Genomic DNA, 20,817 nt, shown 5'->3' with positions numbered 1-20,817 from the left:
TATTGAGCCCTGCAGCACCAACACGCTGGCGCCGGCAGTGCCCGGGGCAGGGGGGGCATCGCCCAGCCATGCAGGCAGGCACCGCGACAGCAGGGACAGGGCGGCTGCAGGGGACGTTCACAGGGGATGGCAGCAACGGCCCCAAACCACAGCTGGCTCTGCTTGCAACCCGCTCTCGCGGCCCCGGGGAGCAGCAGGGTGGCAGGGACAGGATGCAAATGTGCAGGCGAAGGGCACCCTGCGCACTGCGCCGGGGCCAGGGGAGGGTTTGGGCAGCTGTGAGGACACAAGTAGGCATTGTGGGATCAAATTAAACCCAAACCCGTCCGGACAGGGAGCAGCTGGCACAAAGTGCCCAAACACAGAGAGGCAGCCCCTGGTTTGGGGGCGGGCGGGGCTGCAGTGGGGCACTCTTGGGGCTGCACCCCGGCGCGTGGGTGCACAGGGACAAAGGCCCCTGGGGACAGTGGCCCAGGACCCGCCGGGGAGGAGCATGGGGCCGGATGCAGGTGCCACAGGGCCTTATAGCCACAGTGCGCCCAGCCCCCAGCACTGTCGTGGCCTCCCAGCCAGCAGGATGCGGCCACTGCTGGTGGCCTGTGTGACGCTGAGCTTCCTCATGGGGAGGAAGGCCGAGGACTCGTGTGGTGGCCCTCCGGCGCCGGCCCGCTCGGCCTTCGCCCCGCGCCTCAGCGCCGAAGAGGCCCATTCAGCCCATATGCCCGAGCATCTGCGCTGCGACGCCTGCCACGCCATCGCCTTCCAGGTGGGCTCCGCGGTGGCCTGGGGGGGTCCCCATGCGCCCGCCCAAGAGCAGGTCCTCATGGCGGGGCTGCTGTGGGGACAGCTGGCTCGGGCAGCCGAGGAGGCGCTGCTGGAGGCACCCGCCTGCCTCCACTGAAGGGTAGAAAGAGAGGATGCAAAGTAGCAGCGCCACAGCGGCGTGGCCGCCCCAAGAGCCCTGGCTGCCAGTGGCCTCGGTGGCTCTCCAGTGAGTCCCGTGGGCTCCAAGGTCTCCCATGGTTCCTCCTGCTGGCATCTTGCTGACCGCCATCTCTCTCCTTCCTGCCCAAGATCCAGGAGCACCTGCTCAAGGCGGAAGCCAAGCGGTCGCCGGGCAGGAAGGTGGGCGCCGAGCTGCGCGAGTCCGAGTACATGGAGGTGCTGGAGAAGAGCTGCTCACAGAGCTGGGACGGGTGAGTGGGTGCTGGGGGCACCCGCCCAGCCTGGCATCCCTTGGCGGCGACAACGCCACGTGTCTCTGCAGCTATGGCGTCATGGAGGTGGAGGGAGTGAAGCGCCTTGCGGGGCCAGGGCTGCCGAATCAGGAGTCCATAACAGTGATGATGTCCGGGGGCCCGTGGCCGGGCAGGTAAGACGGGGCACCGCCACGGGGCGGCCAGGCACGCGGTGCTGCCGTGCTCACCTGCTGCCCGCACCCCCAGGTTGCACAAGATGTGCCACAGCTACGTGGGCGAGCTGGGCGAGGAGCAGCTCTACCGGGCGCACCGCCGCGGGGCCGCCGCGCTGCAGGAGCTGCTGTGCCACAGCGCCAAGGGTGCCTGCGCCACGCTGCGAGGCGCCAGCAAGCCAGCTGCCACCAAAGCGCCGCAGAACGAGCTGTAGCCCCTGCAAAAACAGAGATGTCCTTGTTCCCACCATCGATGTGTGGCTCTTTGGGAAGCGCCGGGGCTCAGTGCCACTCTGGGGAGGTCCTGGGGGATACAGGAGCCAGCTGGCAAAGCGGGGACGCCCATGTCATCATGCAACCCCCCCCCCCTCACTTTGCCAACCGCCTTGGCCATGTCTCTACGCCCCCGCCAGCCATGTTCCTGCCTGGCCAGGACTGTCCCAGCAGTATCACCTGGGCCTGGAAGGTATTTCCGTAGCTGCCCTGGCAGAGGGGGATTTTCCTGCAGCTTTGGTCCACCCCATGCCTGGGCAGCCGTCACGCGGGCGCACACCCATGGGCGCTCCCTGCAGCTCCCGCGTGCGGCGGCGCCCCACGGCCTTCGCTGACACCGTGCTCCTGCCAGTGCCAAGCACTGGGCGTCCCTCTCATCGGCATGCGTGCCGGCGCGCCTGCCAGGGCGGTTAATGCTTAATGCCCCGGCAACCTTTGGAGCTGGCCTTGTCGCCGCCAAGTGGGGCTGGGCGCGGGATGACACATGGGGCCAGGGCACCCCTGCCGCAGCTCCAGCACCCACGGCTCCTGCTGGCCCCCAGAGCTGGGCAGGTGGGTGGGCTTGATCCCGGCCCCCATCAGGGCACCGGGGACCTACGGGGGCACTCGAGCACTGCTCGGGCACGGCCCGCTCACCAGGTGATGCCAGGCCCAATTAAAGGAGTTAATAGATGATCCTCCCGAGAGGCAGAGCTCACCCCGTTTCACAACCGGCAGCCAATGGCCGTGTTACAGATCGCCTCCCCGAACCATGGCCGAGGTGTTGACTAAAGTCCTCCAGGCGGCCATAAAAAGCGCCGCTCAGCCACGGCCCCCGGGCCGGGCCGCTCTGCCGGAGAATGGGCACCAGCTCGGGAGATCTGCCGCAGCCCCAGGTGAACCCGGCGTGTCCTGGCCCCGGCCACGGTCCCGGCCCCAGCCCCAGGCACTCCTCCCGCCCAGTGCCGGGGGCTGCGGTGGGAGGCACCTCCGGCAGGAGGGCGGAAAGCGGGAGGCCAGCCCCAAACTACAACCACTCATGAGCTGAAGCCGGGAGGTGTCTCTAGGGTGGCAGGTGCCCCCAGCCTCCTGGGTGCTGCTCGCAGTGGGACTGGCAGGCAGTGGCGCCCCCCGGGGACGTGGGAGCCACCCCAGCCTCGAGCTGGCCACCGGGACCTCATGGGTGGACTGGGCACCACGCAGGGGGCCGAGGGCGCTGCCGGAGAGCCTGGCCCCGTTCCCATAGTGCGCGGCACGACGCGGGCTCAGCTCCCGCCTCTCCCCGGTGCCAGAATGGGGACACGGCTCCCGCCGACGGCCCGGCCAGCCCCAGGCTGCCCCGCGCGAAGGAGCCCGCAGCGGCGCCCGGGCTGAGCGCAGCGCTGCCCGCTGCGGCTGCCGGCCCAAGGAGGAAGAGCTTCGACATGATCTACAAGATCGAGGATGTGCCCCCCTGGTACCTCTGCATTTTGCTCGGCTTCCAGGTAAGGTGCTAGGCCTGGAGGCTGCGCGGGGTGGTCCCCAAGGCAGCAGTCCCGTCACCCTGTCTGAGCTGCGCCGCCGTCCCCACGCAGCACTACCTGACCTGCTTCAGCGGCACCATCGCCGTGCCCTTCCTGCTGGCCGAGAGCCTGTGCGTGGGCAAGGACCAGTTCACCGTGAGCCAGCTCATCGGCACCATCTTCACCTGCGTCGGCCTCACCACGCTGGTGCAGACCACCGTGGGCATCAGGTAGGGCCCCACTGGGGGACCAGCGCAGAGCCGGCTGGGCCCGCAGCGAGCGCAGCGCTTCCTCGCTGCCTGCCCAGGCTGCCCCTCTTCCAGGCGAGTGCTCTGGCCTTCCTCGTCCCTGCCAAGTCCATCCTGGCTCTGGAGAAGTGGAAGTGCCCACCGGAGGGTAAGGCAGGTGGCGCGGCATGGCAGGGACAGCGGCACTGGGGGACAGCAGGGCCAGGGAATGGCCTGTCCCACGGCTCAGTGCTCCCTGGGGTCCCCTTGGTCCCCAGAGCAGATCTACGGCAACTGGACGCTGCCGCTGAACACGTCGCACATCTGGCAGCCGCGGATGAGAGAGGTAGGGCCCTGCCGGCGGCGTGCGGGGACAGCCAGGGCGCCCCGGCCACCTCAGCACCTCCTCCTTCCCTCTCTGCACATCAGATCCAAGGGGCCATCATCGTGTCCAGCCTGGTGGAGGTGGTCATCGGGCTGCTGGGGCTCCCCGGGGCGCTGCTCAGCTACATCGGGCCGCTCACCGTCACCCCAACTGTGTCGCTCATCGGCCTCTCCGTCTTCCAGGCGGCCGGCGAGCGGGCAGGATCGCACTGGGGCATCGCGGCGCTGTATGCGGGGCTCTGCCGGGCGGGCCAAGGGGCGCGAGGCGCCAGCGCCGTGCTCGCTGGAACCGCAACATCCCCCTGAAAAAAGCAGATTGCAGGAAATGGGGAGGAGGCGCCGCTGGCAACGCTGCGTGGAGCCCAAGGCGGGCGGTGGGCACGAGGGCTCCTGCATCCCGAGCACGGCGGGAGACGAACCCGTTTCCCCGACGCAGGCCCGTGCGTGTTGGAGCACGTCCCTGTGCTGCTGGAGCAACCAGCACAAACAGCTTAGTTTCCACCTGCTCCGAATGGCTCTGGCATTTTTTTAACCCTTTTTTTTCTTGTGCCAACACTGTAGTTTGCCAGACAGAGCTCGCCAAAAAAGAGCCACTTAAATAAACATGCAGGGGAACATGGCTTTTCTTGCTGAAACCCTTTGTGGAGTCTGACTCTGCAGTTAGCACAGTCCCGGTCCCTCTGCCAAGGCACCCCAGAGGTGGCCGTGTCCTGCTCCGCTCCGCTCGCTGGGGAGGTGGCACCTGAACAGCCCTCAGGGACCTCTTCTCTTCCCAGGACCATCTTTCTGATCGTGCTGTTTGCCCAGTACCTGCGGAACATCACCCTGCGCCTGCCCGGCTACCGCTGGGGCCGGGGCTTCGTCCTCTTCCGCGTCCAGATCTTCAAGATGTTCCCGGTAGGAGCCGCCCTGCCCAGGGTTTCCACTGCTTGGTGGTGCCCAAGACACCCTGGCACGTGGGGGCCTGGGGCCAAGCGATGGCGGCTGCAAGGCCGGCGAGGGGCTCAGCCGCACGCTTCCCCGCAGATCATCCTGGCCATCATGGTGGTGTGGCTGCTCTGCTACCTGCTCACGCGGGCAGATGTCTTCCCCAGCCAGACCGACGCCTACGGCTACAAGGCGCGGACGGATGCGCGGGGCGAGATCCTCTCCGTGGCACCCTGGTTCCGTGTCCCCTACCCGTGTGAGTGGCTGCCCGTGGGCACCCCGCACTCCCCGCGGTGCCTGCGGCAGCAGGAGCTGTTCCAGGACGCGGGGAACCCAGCCGCGATGAGAGGCGCAGGCCGGGCTGGGCCTCAGCTCGCCGTGGCACCCGTGGGTGCCCCCACGGCCGCTCACAGCGCTCTGCTCCCCGCCAGGTCAGTGGGGCCTGCCCACGGTGACCGCCGCGGCCGTGCTGGGCATGTTCAGCGCCACCCTGGCGGGCATCATCGAGTCCATCGGGGATTACTACTCGTGCGCGCGCCTGGCGGGCGCCCCGGCCCCTCCCGTGCACGCCATCAACAGGTAGGTCCCCCCGCAGGGCCTGACCCTGCCTGTGGCGCCCAGCAAGTGCAGCCACCCGCAAGCTGCACCAGAGCCAGCGGCTCAGCCAGGCGGCCACGGTGTCCTTGGCCACCTCCCCGCCAGCCCATTGCCATGGTTTGTGTCGTGGGAAAACACTGACACGGCCCTGCTGGTTGGATCCGTTTTCCAGGGGTATTTTCACGGAAGGGATCTCCTGCATCATAGCCGGGCTGCTGGGAACGGGCAACGGCTCCACCTCCTCCAGCCCCAACATCGGCGTCCTGGGCATCACGAAGGTACTGCCGGGGCCCAGGCACCGCGTCCCCCTCGGAGCACCCCAGGGCTCGCTCGGAGCTCAGCTCCCAGGGCAGGGGCTGCTTCCCGCTCGGCTCTCGGCTGCGCTCAGCCGTCTGCTTTGGTAGACACGGTTCCCCCGGGGCTGGCCTGTTGCTGCTGCTCCTCTACCTTGTCCTGGCAGAGGTTTAGAGAGTTTAGAGGGTTTAGGAACCTCTGGAGGGTTTAGGTCCTTTCCACCCAGAGCAGCACGGGGGCTCGGATGTGGCGCCAGCACATGGAGGAGCTGCCCGCTGTCCACGCAGTCTTCCTCCTTGAAGGACATCAGAGCAGCCCAACAGGGCAGCCCTCTGCCTGCTCTCCCAGACATCGAGGGGACAGCACACACCAAGTGCCATGACCCCAGGCAACGCCTTTGTACGCGACGTTTCTTTGCCGAGTGCTTTGCAATCCAGGGATCACCAGAGCTCTGCAGGCCGCAGCGATGAAGTGTGGATGGCCACGGGCCAGCTCGCCTCGCTTCACTGCCCATTTCCCCGTGCAGGTGGGGAGCAGACGGGTGATTCAGTACGGCGCAGGCATCATGCTCATCCTAGGAAGCATCGGCAAGTTCACCGCTCTGTTTGCCTCGCTCCCAGACCCCATCCTCGGGGGGATGTTCTGCACGTTATTCGGTAACCCCTCCACAAGTACCCGTCTGCCTGTCAACCCCAAGCGCCGGCAGATCCCCGCGCTTGGAGGGGCCCTTTCCCCTGGGCCTGCCATGGGCCTGAATCTCCTCTGCTTGCAGGCATGATCACAGCCGTCGGCCTCTCCAACCTGCAGTTTGTTGACATGAACTCCTCCCGCAACCTCTTTGTCCTGGGATTTGCCATGTTTTTTGGGCTGACGTTGCCAAACTACTTGGATTCCCACCCCAACGCCATTAACACAGGTACGCCGCCCCAGCAAGAGCCCCAGAGCGCGGTTCATGTTTTCGGTTGCCCCGGCACGAATCCCCTCCCCTACCAAATTCTTGGTTCGATATGTTTAGCGAGAGAGGAACACGGATCTCTCGGGCACTATGAGAGCAGCCGGGTAAGCAGTGATTAATAAGGCAAATCTTGATCCCGACAGACATCCTTCCATGAGAACATTGTGGAGATTTAAGGCTCTTGCCAGGGCATATCAGATCTAGGCCCGCGTTAGGTGGTTACTGTTTACAGCTGGTGGTTTCCTCCCCTTTTGAAACTTGCCTTTAGCAGCCCTGGCCACCTCAGCAAAAGCCTTGCTGGCTAAACTGCGCTTGTGTGACATTTATAAAGCAGAATGCGAGTTAAACCGGGGCAGAGGCCACAAGGTAAGGGAAGCCCTGCACCTGAAAGCTCCTCTGATACAAGTGACAAGGAAGACGGTGCGAGTAGATGGCAACATCTTTAAACATCATTTGAGTGGCCTGGGGCTAAACAGGAGTGAGGTGAGGACCCTGACAGCATCCATGAGACCAGCGCTGAGCAGCAGCCCCGTGTCCACCGCGACCCGTGTCTCTCAGCTCCCTTTTGGATGGCGTCGCCTCCTGCTCCTCCTCCTCCCCTTCTCCCTCCTCCCCTGCTCCGCAGTAAACGTCTTGCCTGAACTCTCGCAGGTGTCCCGGAACTGGACCAAATATTTACAGTGCTCTTAACGACAGAGATGTTTGTTGGGGGGACCATTGCCTTCATACTGGACAACACCATCCCAGGTAAACCTCCCCAGAGCCACAGGTAGAAAAACAGAGGGGTTTATCCAGGTCTCATCCCTTCTAGGGCACTCGGAGACACCTGTAATTATTACTCTTTAAACGCAGCAAGAGACTATTGCAAGGCTGCAGGTGCCTTCGTGGTTAGCAAAGCCCCACCGCAGAGTCCCCACCGTGCTGCATGGGGAGGGTTCCAGAGAGCTTCCCTCATAACCAGAGTTTTGCTGGTTACTGCTCCCTGCGCCCCACGGAGCCACCGAGTGTGGCGGCGCCGGCGGCTGAGCTGAACAACAGGTCTCTGCACGCGCAGCCGAGCACCAGCAGGTCGCTGCCACAAGTCGCTTGGGCCAAGGCCACGGCGGATTTTTCTACTCCTTTAAGGAAGGTGCTGCGTTGTAAACGCTGGTGCTGAGGCTGCTCGGCCAACGCGGCCTTGCAGACACCAGCGTTCAGCGCCGGGAGGCTCCCGTCTCCACAGCGCTGCCTCTGTAAGGGACCCGCGGAGCAGCCAGCGCTCTGCTGCTTCCCAAGGCGCCGTTCTGCTGCCCCTGCGCCAGCCAAGCTCCATCCCCTCCACAGGGACGCAGGAGGAGCGGGGCCTGGTGCAGTGGAAGGCCGGGGCGCACTCGGACAGCACGACAACGGCGAGCTTGAAGAGCTACGATTTCCCCTTCGGGATGAGCGTCGTGAGGAAAAGCCGGTGGCTCAAGTACGTGCCCATCTGCCCCGTCTTCCGAGGCTTTCCCTCGAGAACAAGGCGAAGCTGCGAATCAACTGAGAGCGCCCACAGCAACGCAGACAACCTCTCCGTGTGCACGAAGGTCTGAACGCAGGGCAGGACGGGCAGCGCGGGCCGCCCGCCGCCAGCCTCGCGCCTCGGCTCTCCCCGGGGGGCTAAGGGAAGGCCAGGACAGAAAAGCCAAACGCCAGAGAGGAGCCCGCGTCGAGCTCCTCCCAGGCCACATCCGAGCAGCTTCGCTGCAGGGTTTCCAGAACCCACCAAGCCCAAAGCCAAGGCTGCTGCTGCTCGTAACCAAGACTAGGCACTTTCAGGACAGCATTAGCCTGTTTTTAACTTAAAAACGCGAGCACAAACTCCACCTTGACAACATCTACAAGCAGCAGCACTCCCCAGGTACCAGCTTCAGAACAAGCACCACTGTGTAATTCAAATAACTCCACCTTAAACTGGTTTTCGAGTTGTCCAAAGCTTTGATGAAACCCACAGCTCTGGTCAGAGCTGGCTCAAACTTGCAGGGCCACTAGCACCAGCCAGAATCATGAACAGCCACCCAGGGCCACGACGTCCACGCGAAACCCTCAACCTCCGCAAGGTCTCTCTGTGGGTTTAAGCTGGCTCTGTGCAGAGTCCGGTACTCGGACCCAACACTGGTATGTCAACTTTAAGATAATGCCTTTAATAAAGAAACCTATTTGCCACATGTGTTTTCAGTGATTTCTCCCGGCTCGCTTCCTCTGCACCATGAAGGTTTTGGGCCCGCACAAGGGGCGGCTGCTGCGTGGCAAAGCTCCCTCGCCGGCCGCCAGCTCCAGCTCAAGGCCACTCGGGTACAGCTGATCCTCACGGCTCCGAGAGCTCCTCTCTCCGGGCGCTCGCGCAGAGGGCGAGGGCGGAAAGCAGGAGCTCCCGGCAAACCAGCCATGCTGCCGAGGCTGCCGGAACAGCGGCTCCAGGCCCGGCCACACATCGCTCCGTGACTCGAGGGCCGGACAGCACGCGGGATACACGGCTGGTGGCCTCAGCGCAGGAGACACCAATGTCAGGCCCAATTTTGGCAGTGGTTCTGGCTTGGGGGTGGGTGTTAACCTGCCTGTGGGCACTAGGCAGGAGGCAAGTCATGCCTAGGAAGCCCTAAAATGCCAAGTGCTCCCTGCTTCGATTCCAGCAGAGGATCTGCTCCCCATCAAGGGATTACACAAAACACCTGCACGTAGCAGAACAGCCCCTCCTGCCACATAAAGGCACCTATTTGCAACCTGCAAACAAGAGCTTTGCTGACACCGCTCTCGGGGGGGGGGGGGGGGGGGGGCACCTCTTCACAAAACTTCTCCCTTTCACGGGGTTCGCTAGCACAGCACAAGAAAAAAGGAAGAGGAATGCAGCTGTTCAGCAACCAGCCAGCTCCTCGAGGCCTTTAGCTGCCGGCCATCCCCAGTTAATCACATCTGGGTTAAAATCTTCACACAGTTTCAGTGCGAGGGCTAAGGCTGCAAGAACTGACAGGGTACCCCGGAGAGGCTTCCTCTCCAGCTAGGAATGAGCCACCGCCAGACAGCAGGTCAGTCCTGACCTCCTCTCCAAGTGCTCAAGCGCCAAACTTGGATCTAACAGTTTCTGTGGGCCAGCAAGTGCATCTAATGCGCAGCCTATTCACACTCGTTGTAGCCCCGCGAGTTTCCACAGAGTTTAAGACTTCACAGGAGGAAAAAGGAGCATCTGGAGGCCGATCTCAGGCTGCTCTCCCGGATGAGCTTGCTGCAAGCAGCAGCGCAGGCAGCGGATCCGGCGCGAGGCGCTAGCATCACCCCTCACGCTGCCAATTCTGCGCTGCCACAGGGATGCGGATTCATGAGACAGCCACAAGTCAGTTCTACTATTATTTATTTTTTTAAATATTTTTGAAAAAATATAATTTTTTTACAATATTTTCAACTTAAACACTATTCACACTGAACACGTATGGCAGCTTAACCTACCCAAATATGAAGTTTAAGAAGCCAAAACTGTTCTAGCTTTATTAAAAGAAAAAAAAAAGTTGTTGTGCTGTAGACTATTGTGTAGTGATGATTAAACAAAGCAAGGGAAAAGCACCACTCAAATCACTAATGCTAGGGTTTCCTTGGTTAAATCCAGCTATATTAAAGTTGTATGCTAAAAGTTACATAGACAGCGCTATGTATCTGGGTTCTTGGAAGAAACTGTGATGAAACTCACATCTCCTTTAATACAATTAGGAAGAGAAGCATTTCTAACATGATAACATACTGGAAATACAGGAAATTTCTTCCTTCCAATCACTTGGATGTTAGTTCAGTAGCTGAGATCTAGGACTCTGTACAGGTCTGTAAAACTTCTGTTAAAGCCTGTGCTGCTTTTCAAGCAGCAGGAGGGATTTTTTTTCCAAGGGGAAAAATTAACATTAGTTACAATACTGATATTTCAAAGGAAAGTTAGCTAATTTGCATAACAATCAGATAACCTTGCTTTCATTTTAAAGTTAAGGCATTATCAGGTGCAAACTAGCACCAGTTAACACATCTTTAGCTAAAAAAGAATAGAAAAAAAAAAAAAAAAAAAAAAACAGACCATCCTTAGCAAATTCCAAATCCTATTAAAAAGACAGAGTCTGCAGAAGTTTTTATATGTGGTACTTTGTCTCAACTTGACTGGTGCTTCTTACCTCACTGTCTCCTTTGCAAAGAGCCAGGGTCCAATTATGTTTCCATTAAACTTTTGACAGATTTACTTAACAGTCTCAGCACTTTTATTGAGCATGCAAGACTAACAAAACTTTGGCAATGCATAAGTGTAACACAGTGACAAGAAGAGAGCTTTTACAATTAAATCTTCTAATACTGGCTTCACAGTGTGGAAATTGTGCTACATCCACCAAAAGAGGGCCCAGTCTACTCAAATATTTAGTACTTCACCCCAGGAACAAACTCCTTTGCGTTTGGATTCAGATTACTCTTGACCTAAGGAAGGGAAAAACAGAAGTCCAGTTGAAGCATCATTTTCATCCTCCGCTTTCAAGCTGAACACACCACCACTTTAGCAGATTTCTTTCCTAACAGATTCAGAATAGCAGGGTTTAAATGCACTGCCTCTATACTCATTAAAAAAAACCCAGCCCCTGCTAGTAACTATCCAGCCTTCATTAGCACCACCTGGAGGTTTCAATCCAACAAGGGCTCAGGGACTAAGGAGCAACAACCCTAATGCACACAAATAGAGCAGCTCTCAGTACTGCTGGCAGCCCTTCCTGAAGTTGAACTGCTAAATGTGTCACAAGGCTTTTTGATCTTGCTTATTTGAGCAAAAAAGATTCGTTCAAAGAAGTTAAGCCACTTCTCACAATTAAAATACAACACTGAGTTTTCTCCTGCCCGTGAGTACCCTTTCCACTCAGCTGGCACGCAGCTGCTCTACAACCTTCTGCAGTTATTTTGGTAGCAGTTACAGGTGGGCAGGCAGCCATCTCCAAAATGAGCTATTTATTGTTAAGAAAGAAAAGGAGGATTAGGCTTTTGTGGTCTTAACAGGGTTAGAAACTGCTTGCTGCCTTTATCTCCTTAAGCCTGGGAAATCAGAGTTCTGCACCTGATCTTTTACAGCAGCTACATGAATGTTCGCACGGGTTTTGTGCCACCAGTAGCTCCATTACATCGTCTGCGAGGCAAAAGTGCCAAGACTGCCCTTCCCTTTGAGCTAAGCAGGGGACTGAAGCTGTCCACCAGAACCAAGAAAACAACAGCAGTGTAGCTATTCCCTCTTCCTATTCCACAAAAATATTTGCCGCTGTTCACACAGAATCACAGAATTGTTAAGGTTGAAAGAGACCTCTAGAGGGCACCTAGTCCAACTCCCCTGCACACAGGGTCACCTAGAGCACGTGGCACAGGACATGTCCAAATGGGTTTTGAAGATCTCCAGAGAGGGAGACTCCACAACCTCTCCTGGCAACCTGTTCCAGTGCTCTGTCACCCTCACATGATCCAAATCAAATCTTAGAATGTGATTTGCGTTCACCCAGCACATGTTAAGTGTTGGAAGTTGGGACCTTAAAGCTTTGCAGCCCTGACACTGACCTTTCCTTCACAAAGGCAGCACAATTCACTCGCTGCCCTTCCTCCACAGGGCAGCACACAGCCCCAAACCCAAATTTATGCCACGGTCTAGGAAAGGCCCTGAGCAGCTAGGAGCAAAACCACTGAACCAGTTGAGTCAGCTAAGGAAATGCACTTAGCCAAGCACCCATGTTTCCCCCTCCACCACAGCCGTGCGGTGTGAGAGTGGCTCTCCTGCCTATAAAGGGCTTTCTGTTGCCCTTACCAGAAGCAGGAACCAGCCTTACACAGGGAGAGCTGCTGAGTTTTAGAAATAAGGTGAGAAAGTGAATTTACCACCAGATCCTCCAGTGATGAGCTGTCACTGATAACAAGGTCGTTGAACTGGTCCTGGATTTGATCCATTGTTTGTGGGAGATCACGGGCTGGAATAAACCATTCGTGCTCCTCCTCCTCTTCCAGCATCTCTTGGAAACAGCGCTCAATAAATTCTTCTTCCCACAATTCCTCTTCAATCTGCACAGACAGAAACAATTTTATCAAAGCTCTTGAAAGGCCGTGCTCTTATTTCAGGGTTGGGCTACCCAAGTGGCTGCCTTTCTTGCACTAGGACTCCTGGCAGGACGACTGCTTGTAGCTGTAGGAAGACAAGCAGCTTTAATCCTTTCACAGGGAAAGTTGTCCCAAGAACTCGGGCTCTGGTAAGATGAGGATGGCAGGAGAGCTTAGTCCTAGCTGTCTAGTCCACGGGTTTAGCATGGGGAACTTGCTCCAACAAGAACATTGGTTCTAAGCACCAAGTTTCCTTTGTGCCAGCTTGTCTGTCCCAAACCCACCACTGTCCCTAGGTGAAGCATGAGGAAGGGACTCGGGGATGTGCGTAGCCCTCAAGAGAGGAACGCCCCTCCTGGGCAGCAGATGATGCTTTCACACAATGTATTTTTCATAAGAAACTCTGCGGGATGGTAGGATTCATTAACAAGGTTGACCTGCAGCACAGACCGGCTGACGCAGACTGGACAGGCACTGCGGAACGCAGATTAAAGGCAGGTTTTGCTTGGGTGTTCAGCAAACACGTTTTGGAAGGAGCTGATCCTGACAAGTTTTCTGTGTCCTGCATTGCACAGAAAGCACAGAAACCTGAATAACTTGCCAGGCATAAAGGGGGAGGAAAAAAAAAAAAAAAAAAAAAAAAAGTGCATTTAGTTGTGGGAAAAAAAGGTTGAATCTTCCAAAGTCAAACATGCTCTAGAATCTGGAATGGGAATAGAGCTAGGCCCAGAAACTATGTCAAAAAGGTAAGGACTGGAGTTGAGGATTCCCATTCCCTGTCTTTGAGGCAAGTGCAGTCCCTAGCTCCCTTGGCACTTCAGGCACAGAGCACCCAGCTCTGGGGGAACAGGGACTCACTATCTTATGCTTTAAGAGACTGTCCAGACAATGTAGACCCTGCATGAAACAGGGACTTATTTATTTTCAGGAAACCCAGTGCAAAGTACCCCAGCGGGGGCAGATTAGCGCTCCAGTTTCCAGACATCCTATTAAGTGCTGTCTCCTTCCTGCGCGTGGGGAAAGGGAATCATGGGCACAGTCCCCAGCTACTATTACAGCCGGGTTGCTCAACTCCAGGTGTTTTGTTACCCTGCTGCACACCTCCGGGTGTCTCCAGGGGCAGCTCCTAAATAACAACTAATTACCCAAATGGCTTGAAATTCATATTGCCACAGTTTGCATTCTCCAGCTGAAGTTTTGACTTGTTCAGCTCCAGGGAGACGCGCCTGCAGGGGAAGAGGGCAGGATTTCACATGGCATTTGCCTGCCTGCATAAAAAGCCTTCTCCTCCCAGGCTCCCCTCCCCGCTCTCCTGAAATGGAGTCTGTACTTGATAAATAGTTAATTCACTGCACGACTCGCAGTTCACTCCCCAAGTACTGTGTGCTACGCAGAGCAGAGTCCCTGAGGAGGAAGAAACCCACCAAACAGGAAAAAAAAAAAAAAAAAGAAAAACAAACAAACAAAACCCCACACATAGACCCTCCTAGCAGATGCACAAAAGAACATGCATTATGCAAGCAAACTGAATTTAAAAGAATTTAAAGCTTTGTACCTTCTTGCACCCAATAAAGACCTCTAAAGAGAGAATAGGAGAACTGCACTTCTTAAGCTAACATTTCTGAGCCTTTAGCACTGCCATGTTTTTGCAGGATAGAGAAAGCTGCAATCTGAGCAATAGGATCAAGCAGTGATTATTAGGAAAAGGGGAATGGAAAGAGGGGGCTCTCTCCAATCTCCGCAGGAGGGAAAACTACAGCCAGACATGAGATGAAATCAAAGCTTCCTTCCAAAGAGCTTTAAAAGTATTAAACAACCCAAAGGGAACTGTCATTCAACAGCTACGTCCACCAACTCCCTCCCTAACAGCCCTGTTGATAAGCTCAGGTGCAAATGGGCCTTATCCCATTTAAAACCACCACACCTGGCACACCTGCACAAGCTGAAAGTCAAAACAGCTCAGTACCCAAGCAAGATTTGAGCCTTCCAACATGTCACATGTTAAATCAGCCCACTATACTTTTTTTTTGCCCTTCTGCAGAAGCATGGAATTAATGGATGCGTAAGAACATTCTGCACCTCCTATAGCTTCCAACAAATTTATAGGAAACATTTACAGGTAGAAAAAACAATAAACATCCCCCAGAATCTTTCCAGCAAAAATCCTGTCTCTAATAGATTCCCAGTCCTAAGGGAACACAGGTTTTTAGGCCACAGCATCTCTCCCGTAATCTAGGAAAAAGACACAATCAGAGCACATCTACACAGAGAAATAACTTGCCTGCCTGTTAAATTCCTCTTCGTTTTCCATCCACATGTACTCTGCAAAGGGATTGTCATCTTCGTGAGAATGACCATTTATAATCACATCTTCATTGATGATGCTTGGGCTAGTACTGCTGCGACTTGGATCTTTCATGGCTGCGTCTTTGATTAGAAATCTACAATTAAGAAATGCAGGAATTAAAGATACACAGATTCACTCATCACCCTACACAGACCCTGCCAAGCTGCACCTGAGTTCCAGGCTCCAGGTAGGCTTAACTCAGCAGTGGCAGAGTGAGTAAAAGGCATAAAATTGAGTTCTGCTAATCAGCCAACCAACCTAACAAAAACATCATATGCTGTTTTATTGTACAGGGATTAGAGTGACTTCCCCAAATTAAACCTCAGCAAATCAGCACGAACCAAGCACTAAGGCTGATGAAAAGTGGCAGGAAAAAATAGGAGAGGCAACTTGCCAACAGGAAGAGAGAATTTGAGGCAGCATTCAGGAAACAAAAGGCAAATTTGCTTTCCAAAATTCAGTTAAAACTCACCTGCATTTATCAAGCTTCCCTGGAAAAACAAACTGCCCAATGTCCATACTGTTAGGGAGACATCATGTGACACTTGGAGAGGAATTTCAGGGAAATATACGATTGGGAAAACTTTTAAATTTTAGACTACCCAAGTTCAGCTGCAAGATCTGCTCTGTGATTGCATGAACCGACTTGCCCAGGCATTTCCCTGCTCAGAAACCCTGCAAGTGCTGGGAGGCAGAAGCTGCGGTGCCCGATTCTCCAGACAGGCAACCCGGCTGTAGAGTTTTTGGAGCTGCTTCACTACCAAAGCCCCGTGATTGAGACATTTCGGATAGAGACAACCCCAGAAGGCCGCACGTTCCTCTCATGCCCCTTGGTTAGGATGGGCTGAGTCGCATCTGGAGAGTGCTCAACGCCTCTGCACGTCCACAGCGCACGGTACCACAACGTCCTGAACACGGGGAGCCAAGGTAGAGCTGGTAAAAGGGCTTTATTCCACCCGAACACCAAAAAGCTAACGTGAATGTTTCTTGTCCCTTTATATTCTAAGGGGAGCGGGGGATGCGATCCCTCCAGCAGCCCAGCTTTTCCTGTGTATCCAGGAGGTCAGGTTTGTTCTGCCACGTTACTCAGTTGCAATCGAGGGAAAATGCAAATTTAGGGCTGAAGACTGCTAAAAATTTGCAATGAAGTAACACAGCAGTAGGCAAAAATACCTTGTCCCACACCCAATCAGCAGTTTCCCTAGCACTCTCATATGTGAAAATGCAGCATTAAAAAAAAAATCAAAATACATCCTCCTTTATTACTACAACACCTGAGCTGAATGCACTACAGCTCCTGTTTTCCCTTCACATTCCAGTTGATCCTGTTATCCATGGGATGAATTTAAGGTTTGATTCAATACATTGTTCTTGATAATGGCAAGTCAAAGACCTGCTACATCCAGATGAAGAAAAACAGAGAGAAGGAAGAAAAGGAACCTTCCTGGCTTATTCTATTTAAGATTTTTAATCAAAGGCAAAACCAACCACGGAAGCCAGTTTAACTCCCTAGGAAATACCACAAATGAGATCAGAAACTAGAGTATTCAAGCAGCAGAAGGCAGGGTACTTTTGATGTTCTTTCGAAACAAACTTGTAAAGAAGTACAGGCAGTGTTTAACACAAAACAGGAAAGGACACTGCATTTAACACCCCAAATTCAAGCCTGAAATTATTTTAAACAGCTGCAGCTGTTCACAAGCTTATCAAGAGGACCAAGTGAAATAGGAGACCTCAAAGTCTAAAAAGCCTAATTAATTTCTTCTGTTCTTGGCAAGTGTTCTCACCTTTTCCTTTGTGGAGGGAATGTTGATATTACTGTTCCCCAGGGCTTTGTGCACATCAACAATTCACACCGCAGGTGATTAACTCTGCATTAACAGGGCAAAATACTCACGCCAAGTTGCAGGGAAGTACCCAGACAAATCCGTAAGGGTGGAAAAGCCTCGTTTTTATAAAAGCCTGAAAGGTGGATTTGTTGAAACATGGGCTAATTTCCCCAATTGCTAGATATTAAAACATAACACAAGGTATTTGATTTATAAGGGAAAGTGCAGTATTTTATTGAAACAAGTTTTTTTTTCCATTACTTCTTATGAATGATGAGGATCATTATTTAAATAAATGATATGAGGCTTTACCCTGAATACATGATGTTTATGCCACCAGGAAGATATCTGATGAAACCCTAGGGCTGCTAATTTTCCCTAGGAAAATGTGCAAACAAACATTTATTCTGCATTAACAGTAGGCAAGCCTCAGGCCAGCGCATTAGTCACAGTGCTCCTTGTAATTTGATTTTCTGCAACTCCCAATAAAAAAATACTGCAACACAGGGAGCTTTGCACTGTTTCAAGGTACAAACCAGTCGGCCTCCTACGCTCATTTAGGAGACGAAAATTAACCTCAGCTGTTTCCCCCAGCATTTGGTACAGTCCTCTTAGGGATGAGGCAGCTCCAAAGATGGGGAGCCCAAGGTGAGTTTAGCCTTGTAACAAGTCAATCCCAAACGAAGGTTGCTGTGGAAAATAGGACACAGGGAAAGGCAACACGATCAAGAATAAAAACAAACACATTTCGATCTGGGAGTAGGTGGAGGGGAGAGAGCCTCAAGGCTCCTTAGAGTAAAACAAAAAATACAACATCAGCAATATTGGCCAAGAGATGAGATTTGGAGAAAATACACGGCCATTACGGTATCCTCCTTCTGAGGACTGGCCTGGCATCTGGCACTCACTTTGTCTCAGCTTATTCCAAGTTTTGGAGGGTGGGAAAAGAGAATAAGAAAGGAGAGAAAGGGAAAAAATACCCACTTTTCTGAATTTTGCTGTTTTGATAGCTATTAAAAGATCTAGACCAAGCATCATTAATGGAAGCCTTGGTGTGAAAACGGCAAGCAGCAGCGGGGTGATTAGCACCCCCTTCACAGAAGGTGTCAATGGGTCTCATTTCATTTAGCAAAACCTTGGTCTTCATGCCCTTAAACACGGGGATTAAGAAATTGCCCCTAAACACCCAGAACTGCACCATGCACGTGACAATTTGAGCAGCAGCTGAAGTCTAAGCAAAGCTGTGCCGGTGCAGGGGGGAAATACCCGACACTTCTGCAGAGGTTAAGTGCTATTCGCGCAATTAGCCTATTCCAAAGGGAATATTCTGCCTCGGGAGCGGCGGCCAAGTTTGCGGTTATCTAATGAGATTAGCACCAAGCAGTTATCAAGCAGCCTGATTGCTCCGTGTTTAATGGGTGTCTTAATCACGGCGGCAGCGGCTGCCGGCGGCACCTCGAGCCAACGAGCGCTTCGCGGCTGGACACTCGAGACCACGCGCTTCACGGCGAGGGCCGAAGCCGGGTGGGTGCAGAGTGGCCGTAAAATGTTGCGGAGCATAAAATAACAATAAATTTTGAAAAAGTGGGGGAAAGGAGTGGAAACCCCGCTGGATTAAAGGACCTCTGGAGAACGCGGCCGCCTCCCAAGGCTGCGCGGGGGCCGCCTGGGCCCGCCGGGCTCCGCACGGGCCCGGGGGCCGCTCCCCCCGCCCCCCCCCCGCTTTGTTCTCCGCGGCACCGCCCCCGCCGCGGGGGGGCGCGATCCCGGCACCCCCCGCGGCCGCCCCCCCGCCGCACTCCCGCGCGCCGAGGACCCGGATGGAGACTGCAGACAATGGAGACGGGTGCGCGGCCCGGCCGTGCGGGGCCGCCGCGGGGAGGCGCCGCCCGGGCGGCCGCGCGCCTGCTCCTACCTGCGCGCGGGGCGAAGGGCCGCGGGTTCCGCGCCGGCTCCGAGCCGCTCTGCTGCCGCCGCCGCGCTCGCTCGCTCGGGCGCTGCTGCCTCCGCGCTGCTCCCCGGCCAAACACAACAGCCCAGCCGGACGTGAGCTCACTTCCGCTACCTGTGTGACCGAACAAGCCCCGCCCCCTGTTCGCGCCGAACAACACGCGGCGCCCGGCGGAGCGGCCCCCGCGGGGGACGCCGGGAGTTGTAGTCTGCGCCGCCATGTTGGGAGCCCCGGGGCCGTCCGCGCAGGCATGGCCGCGCTGCATGCTGGGCCTCGTAGTTCCCGGGCGCCGTCGGCCATTTTGCGCGCTGGCGCGGGGCATGCCGGGGCGCGTAGTCCCGCGGGGGCGCCGGCCTCCATCTTGTGGCGCCGCGCTGGGCGGGAGCGTGGCGCGGCCGGGGTGCAGCAGCGCCGCGGCGGGCGCTGTCCTGAAACGCGCCCTGAGCCGCGTTCCTGCCGCTGCGCCGGCGTCTTCCGCGAGCTCCGTGGAACTGGTCTTCCAGAAATACCCCTCAGGGCACAAGCACTCCAAGGGAAATGTGCACAAAAGCACCTCGTGCCTAAGGATCCCTCCATCCCGGGACACTGCTCCCGTTACGAAGGTGACCGGCTGCTCTGGGGCCTGCTTCCCTGTCGCTGAGGCGGCATTTGGCTCTTGTCTGCCACCGAGCCGCAGCCTCCTTGGCCTGGGTTGTCACGCACTGCTCCTTACAGTAAATAACACACAGCTCCCGTTACCGCCTGAAAGAGGAGCCGCTGCTGGAAAGAAAAGCCCCTAAGCGTCTAGACAAGCCCCATGGGACAGATCTGCTTTCAGTCATGCTGAGAAAAGAGCAGTCCCCAAAACCGTCCCCACTGAGGGGAAGCCAGCCGAGCCGCGCGGCTGCAGGGAGGGCAATGCCGGCCCCAGGCAGCGCTTCCCTCCTGCCATTTTGTGCAGGAAAAGGCTCCACGCAACAAAAAGCAAGATACCTGCCTGCTTTCCAACCACTGAAGTGGTTAGAAAAATGTGATCCGAAAAAAAAAAAAAAAGTGGTTAGAAAGCTACCAAATGTGATCCATTTCTTTTTTTTCAGGAAGCCCGAGCACTTAGAGAACTAGCAAGGCACAGACTTGCTTGATAAACTTAGTTCTTGGCACAACCACCTGCTAGCGAGGAAAGTCTCTCTACTATCAAAACATTCTTGTAGGCTGCTAGGGAGGAAAGAAGCCCTTTGTGAAAAGCAGAATTTCGTTATCTTTCCTCTGCCCTGCCCCTTACTTCCTCCCTTCCAATTTTTAGCAAGGGATAACCAATTCTACATAAATACTTGGCTCCCCAGAGTAGGTCTAAAATCCATTAATTTTCCCCAGTACTCAGCTGGCCCTGGGCCTAGTGGCATCAAATACGCTCTAAACAACAGAGTGGCATCATCTAGAACTGTTTTTCTTAAGAGGCTGAAAGTCATACGTGAATCCTGGCATCTAAATGACACTGCCCACATCTAATATTGGATGCTCAAGGCTCATATTCTACTTGCTTTCTCCCCACCCGTTTAGAAGGTGCAAACTGATACAGGAATTTCCAAAGATTAAGTAGTCCCTGGCAGGACTGCAACCCATCCTGCCACCTAAGTGGGGTCCTGGCACGGGCCCCCAGGATTAAGTTCTGCTGAAGCCTTCTTTCCGTTGCAAGTTAAGTGTAAGGCCATGGAATGAATGTAAACAGAAGACACTCATCAATGGTATAAGTGCTATGACTTCTTTCCTTATCTATACAACTGTCATCTTTTATTTACAGCCTATTAAGGTTTTAAAAGCGCATATGGGTTGGCATCTAAATTCCAGCGACTTCAGAAACTGAGAGATGATGCAAGCAAATGGTTTTTGATCTCTTATTCTGGACTACACTGTAACAACTTATGCCTAAAGCTTCTTTATGTTTAGACACAATATAGTGCAACATCTTACTACAGCTTAACTCCTGACAGTTACACAGGTTAAAATCTAGCAAGGACTGAGGACACTAGATAAATAGCTGTGGAGTTCAGTGATTT

At 55.1% G+C, this 20,817-nt stretch overlaps 3 protein-coding genes across 3 annotated transcripts; 2 read left to right on the top strand and 1 right to left on the bottom strand.

The window, feature by feature from the left end:
- Positions 1-577: 577 nt before the first annotated feature.
- MZB1 (marginal zone B and B1 cell specific protein) lies at positions 578-1,626 on the top strand. The gene is made up of 4 exons (XM_088522516.1): positions 578-766; positions 1,075-1,196; positions 1,268-1,372; positions 1,446-1,626. Exons 1-4 carry the CDS (start codon positions 578-580, stop codon positions 1,624-1,626), a joined length of 597 nt encoding a protein of 198 aa, XP_088378642.1.
- A 1,443-nt stretch (positions 1,627-3,069) lies between these two features.
- SLC23A1 (solute carrier family 23 member 1) lies at positions 3,070-8,120 on the top strand. Its single transcript, XM_088522515.1, has 13 exons — positions 3,070-3,147; positions 3,238-3,395; positions 3,473-3,561; positions 3,671-3,738; positions 3,822-4,003; positions 4,553-4,673; positions 4,803-4,959; positions 5,135-5,282; positions 5,473-5,578; positions 6,121-6,250; positions 6,367-6,510; positions 7,201-7,296; positions 7,873-8,120. Exons 1-13 carry the CDS (start codon positions 3,088-3,090, stop codon positions 8,118-8,120), a joined length of 1,707 nt encoding a protein of 568 aa, XP_088378641.1. The 5' UTR covers positions 3,070-3,087.
- A 1,779-nt stretch (positions 8,121-9,899) lies between these two features.
- PAIP2 (poly(A) binding protein interacting protein 2) lies at positions 9,900-18,860 on the bottom strand. The gene is made up of 4 exons (XM_088522650.1): positions 18,746-18,860; positions 14,936-15,095; positions 12,439-12,618; positions 9,900-11,010 (listed from the first exon to the last, which is right to left on the bottom strand). The coding sequence occupies exons 2-4, from the start codon at positions 15,071-15,073 to the stop codon at positions 10,954-10,956; spliced, it is 375 nt and encodes a 124-aa protein (XP_088378776.1). The 5' UTR covers positions 15,074-15,095; positions 18,746-18,860; the 3' UTR covers positions 9,900-10,953.
- Positions 18,861-20,817: the final 1,957 nt, after the last annotated feature.

The sequence above is a fragment of the Tinamus guttatus genome, unplaced genomic scaffold (genome assembly GCF_059628265.1).
Source record: "Tinamus guttatus ecotype Peru unplaced genomic scaffold, ASM5962826v1 Tinamus_guttatus_pri_ptg000155l, whole genome shotgun sequence".
Lineage (NCBI taxonomy): Eukaryota > Metazoa > Chordata > Aves > Tinamiformes > Tinamidae > Tinamus > Tinamus guttatus.
This window is presented reverse-complemented; position numbering and strand designations above follow the sequence as displayed.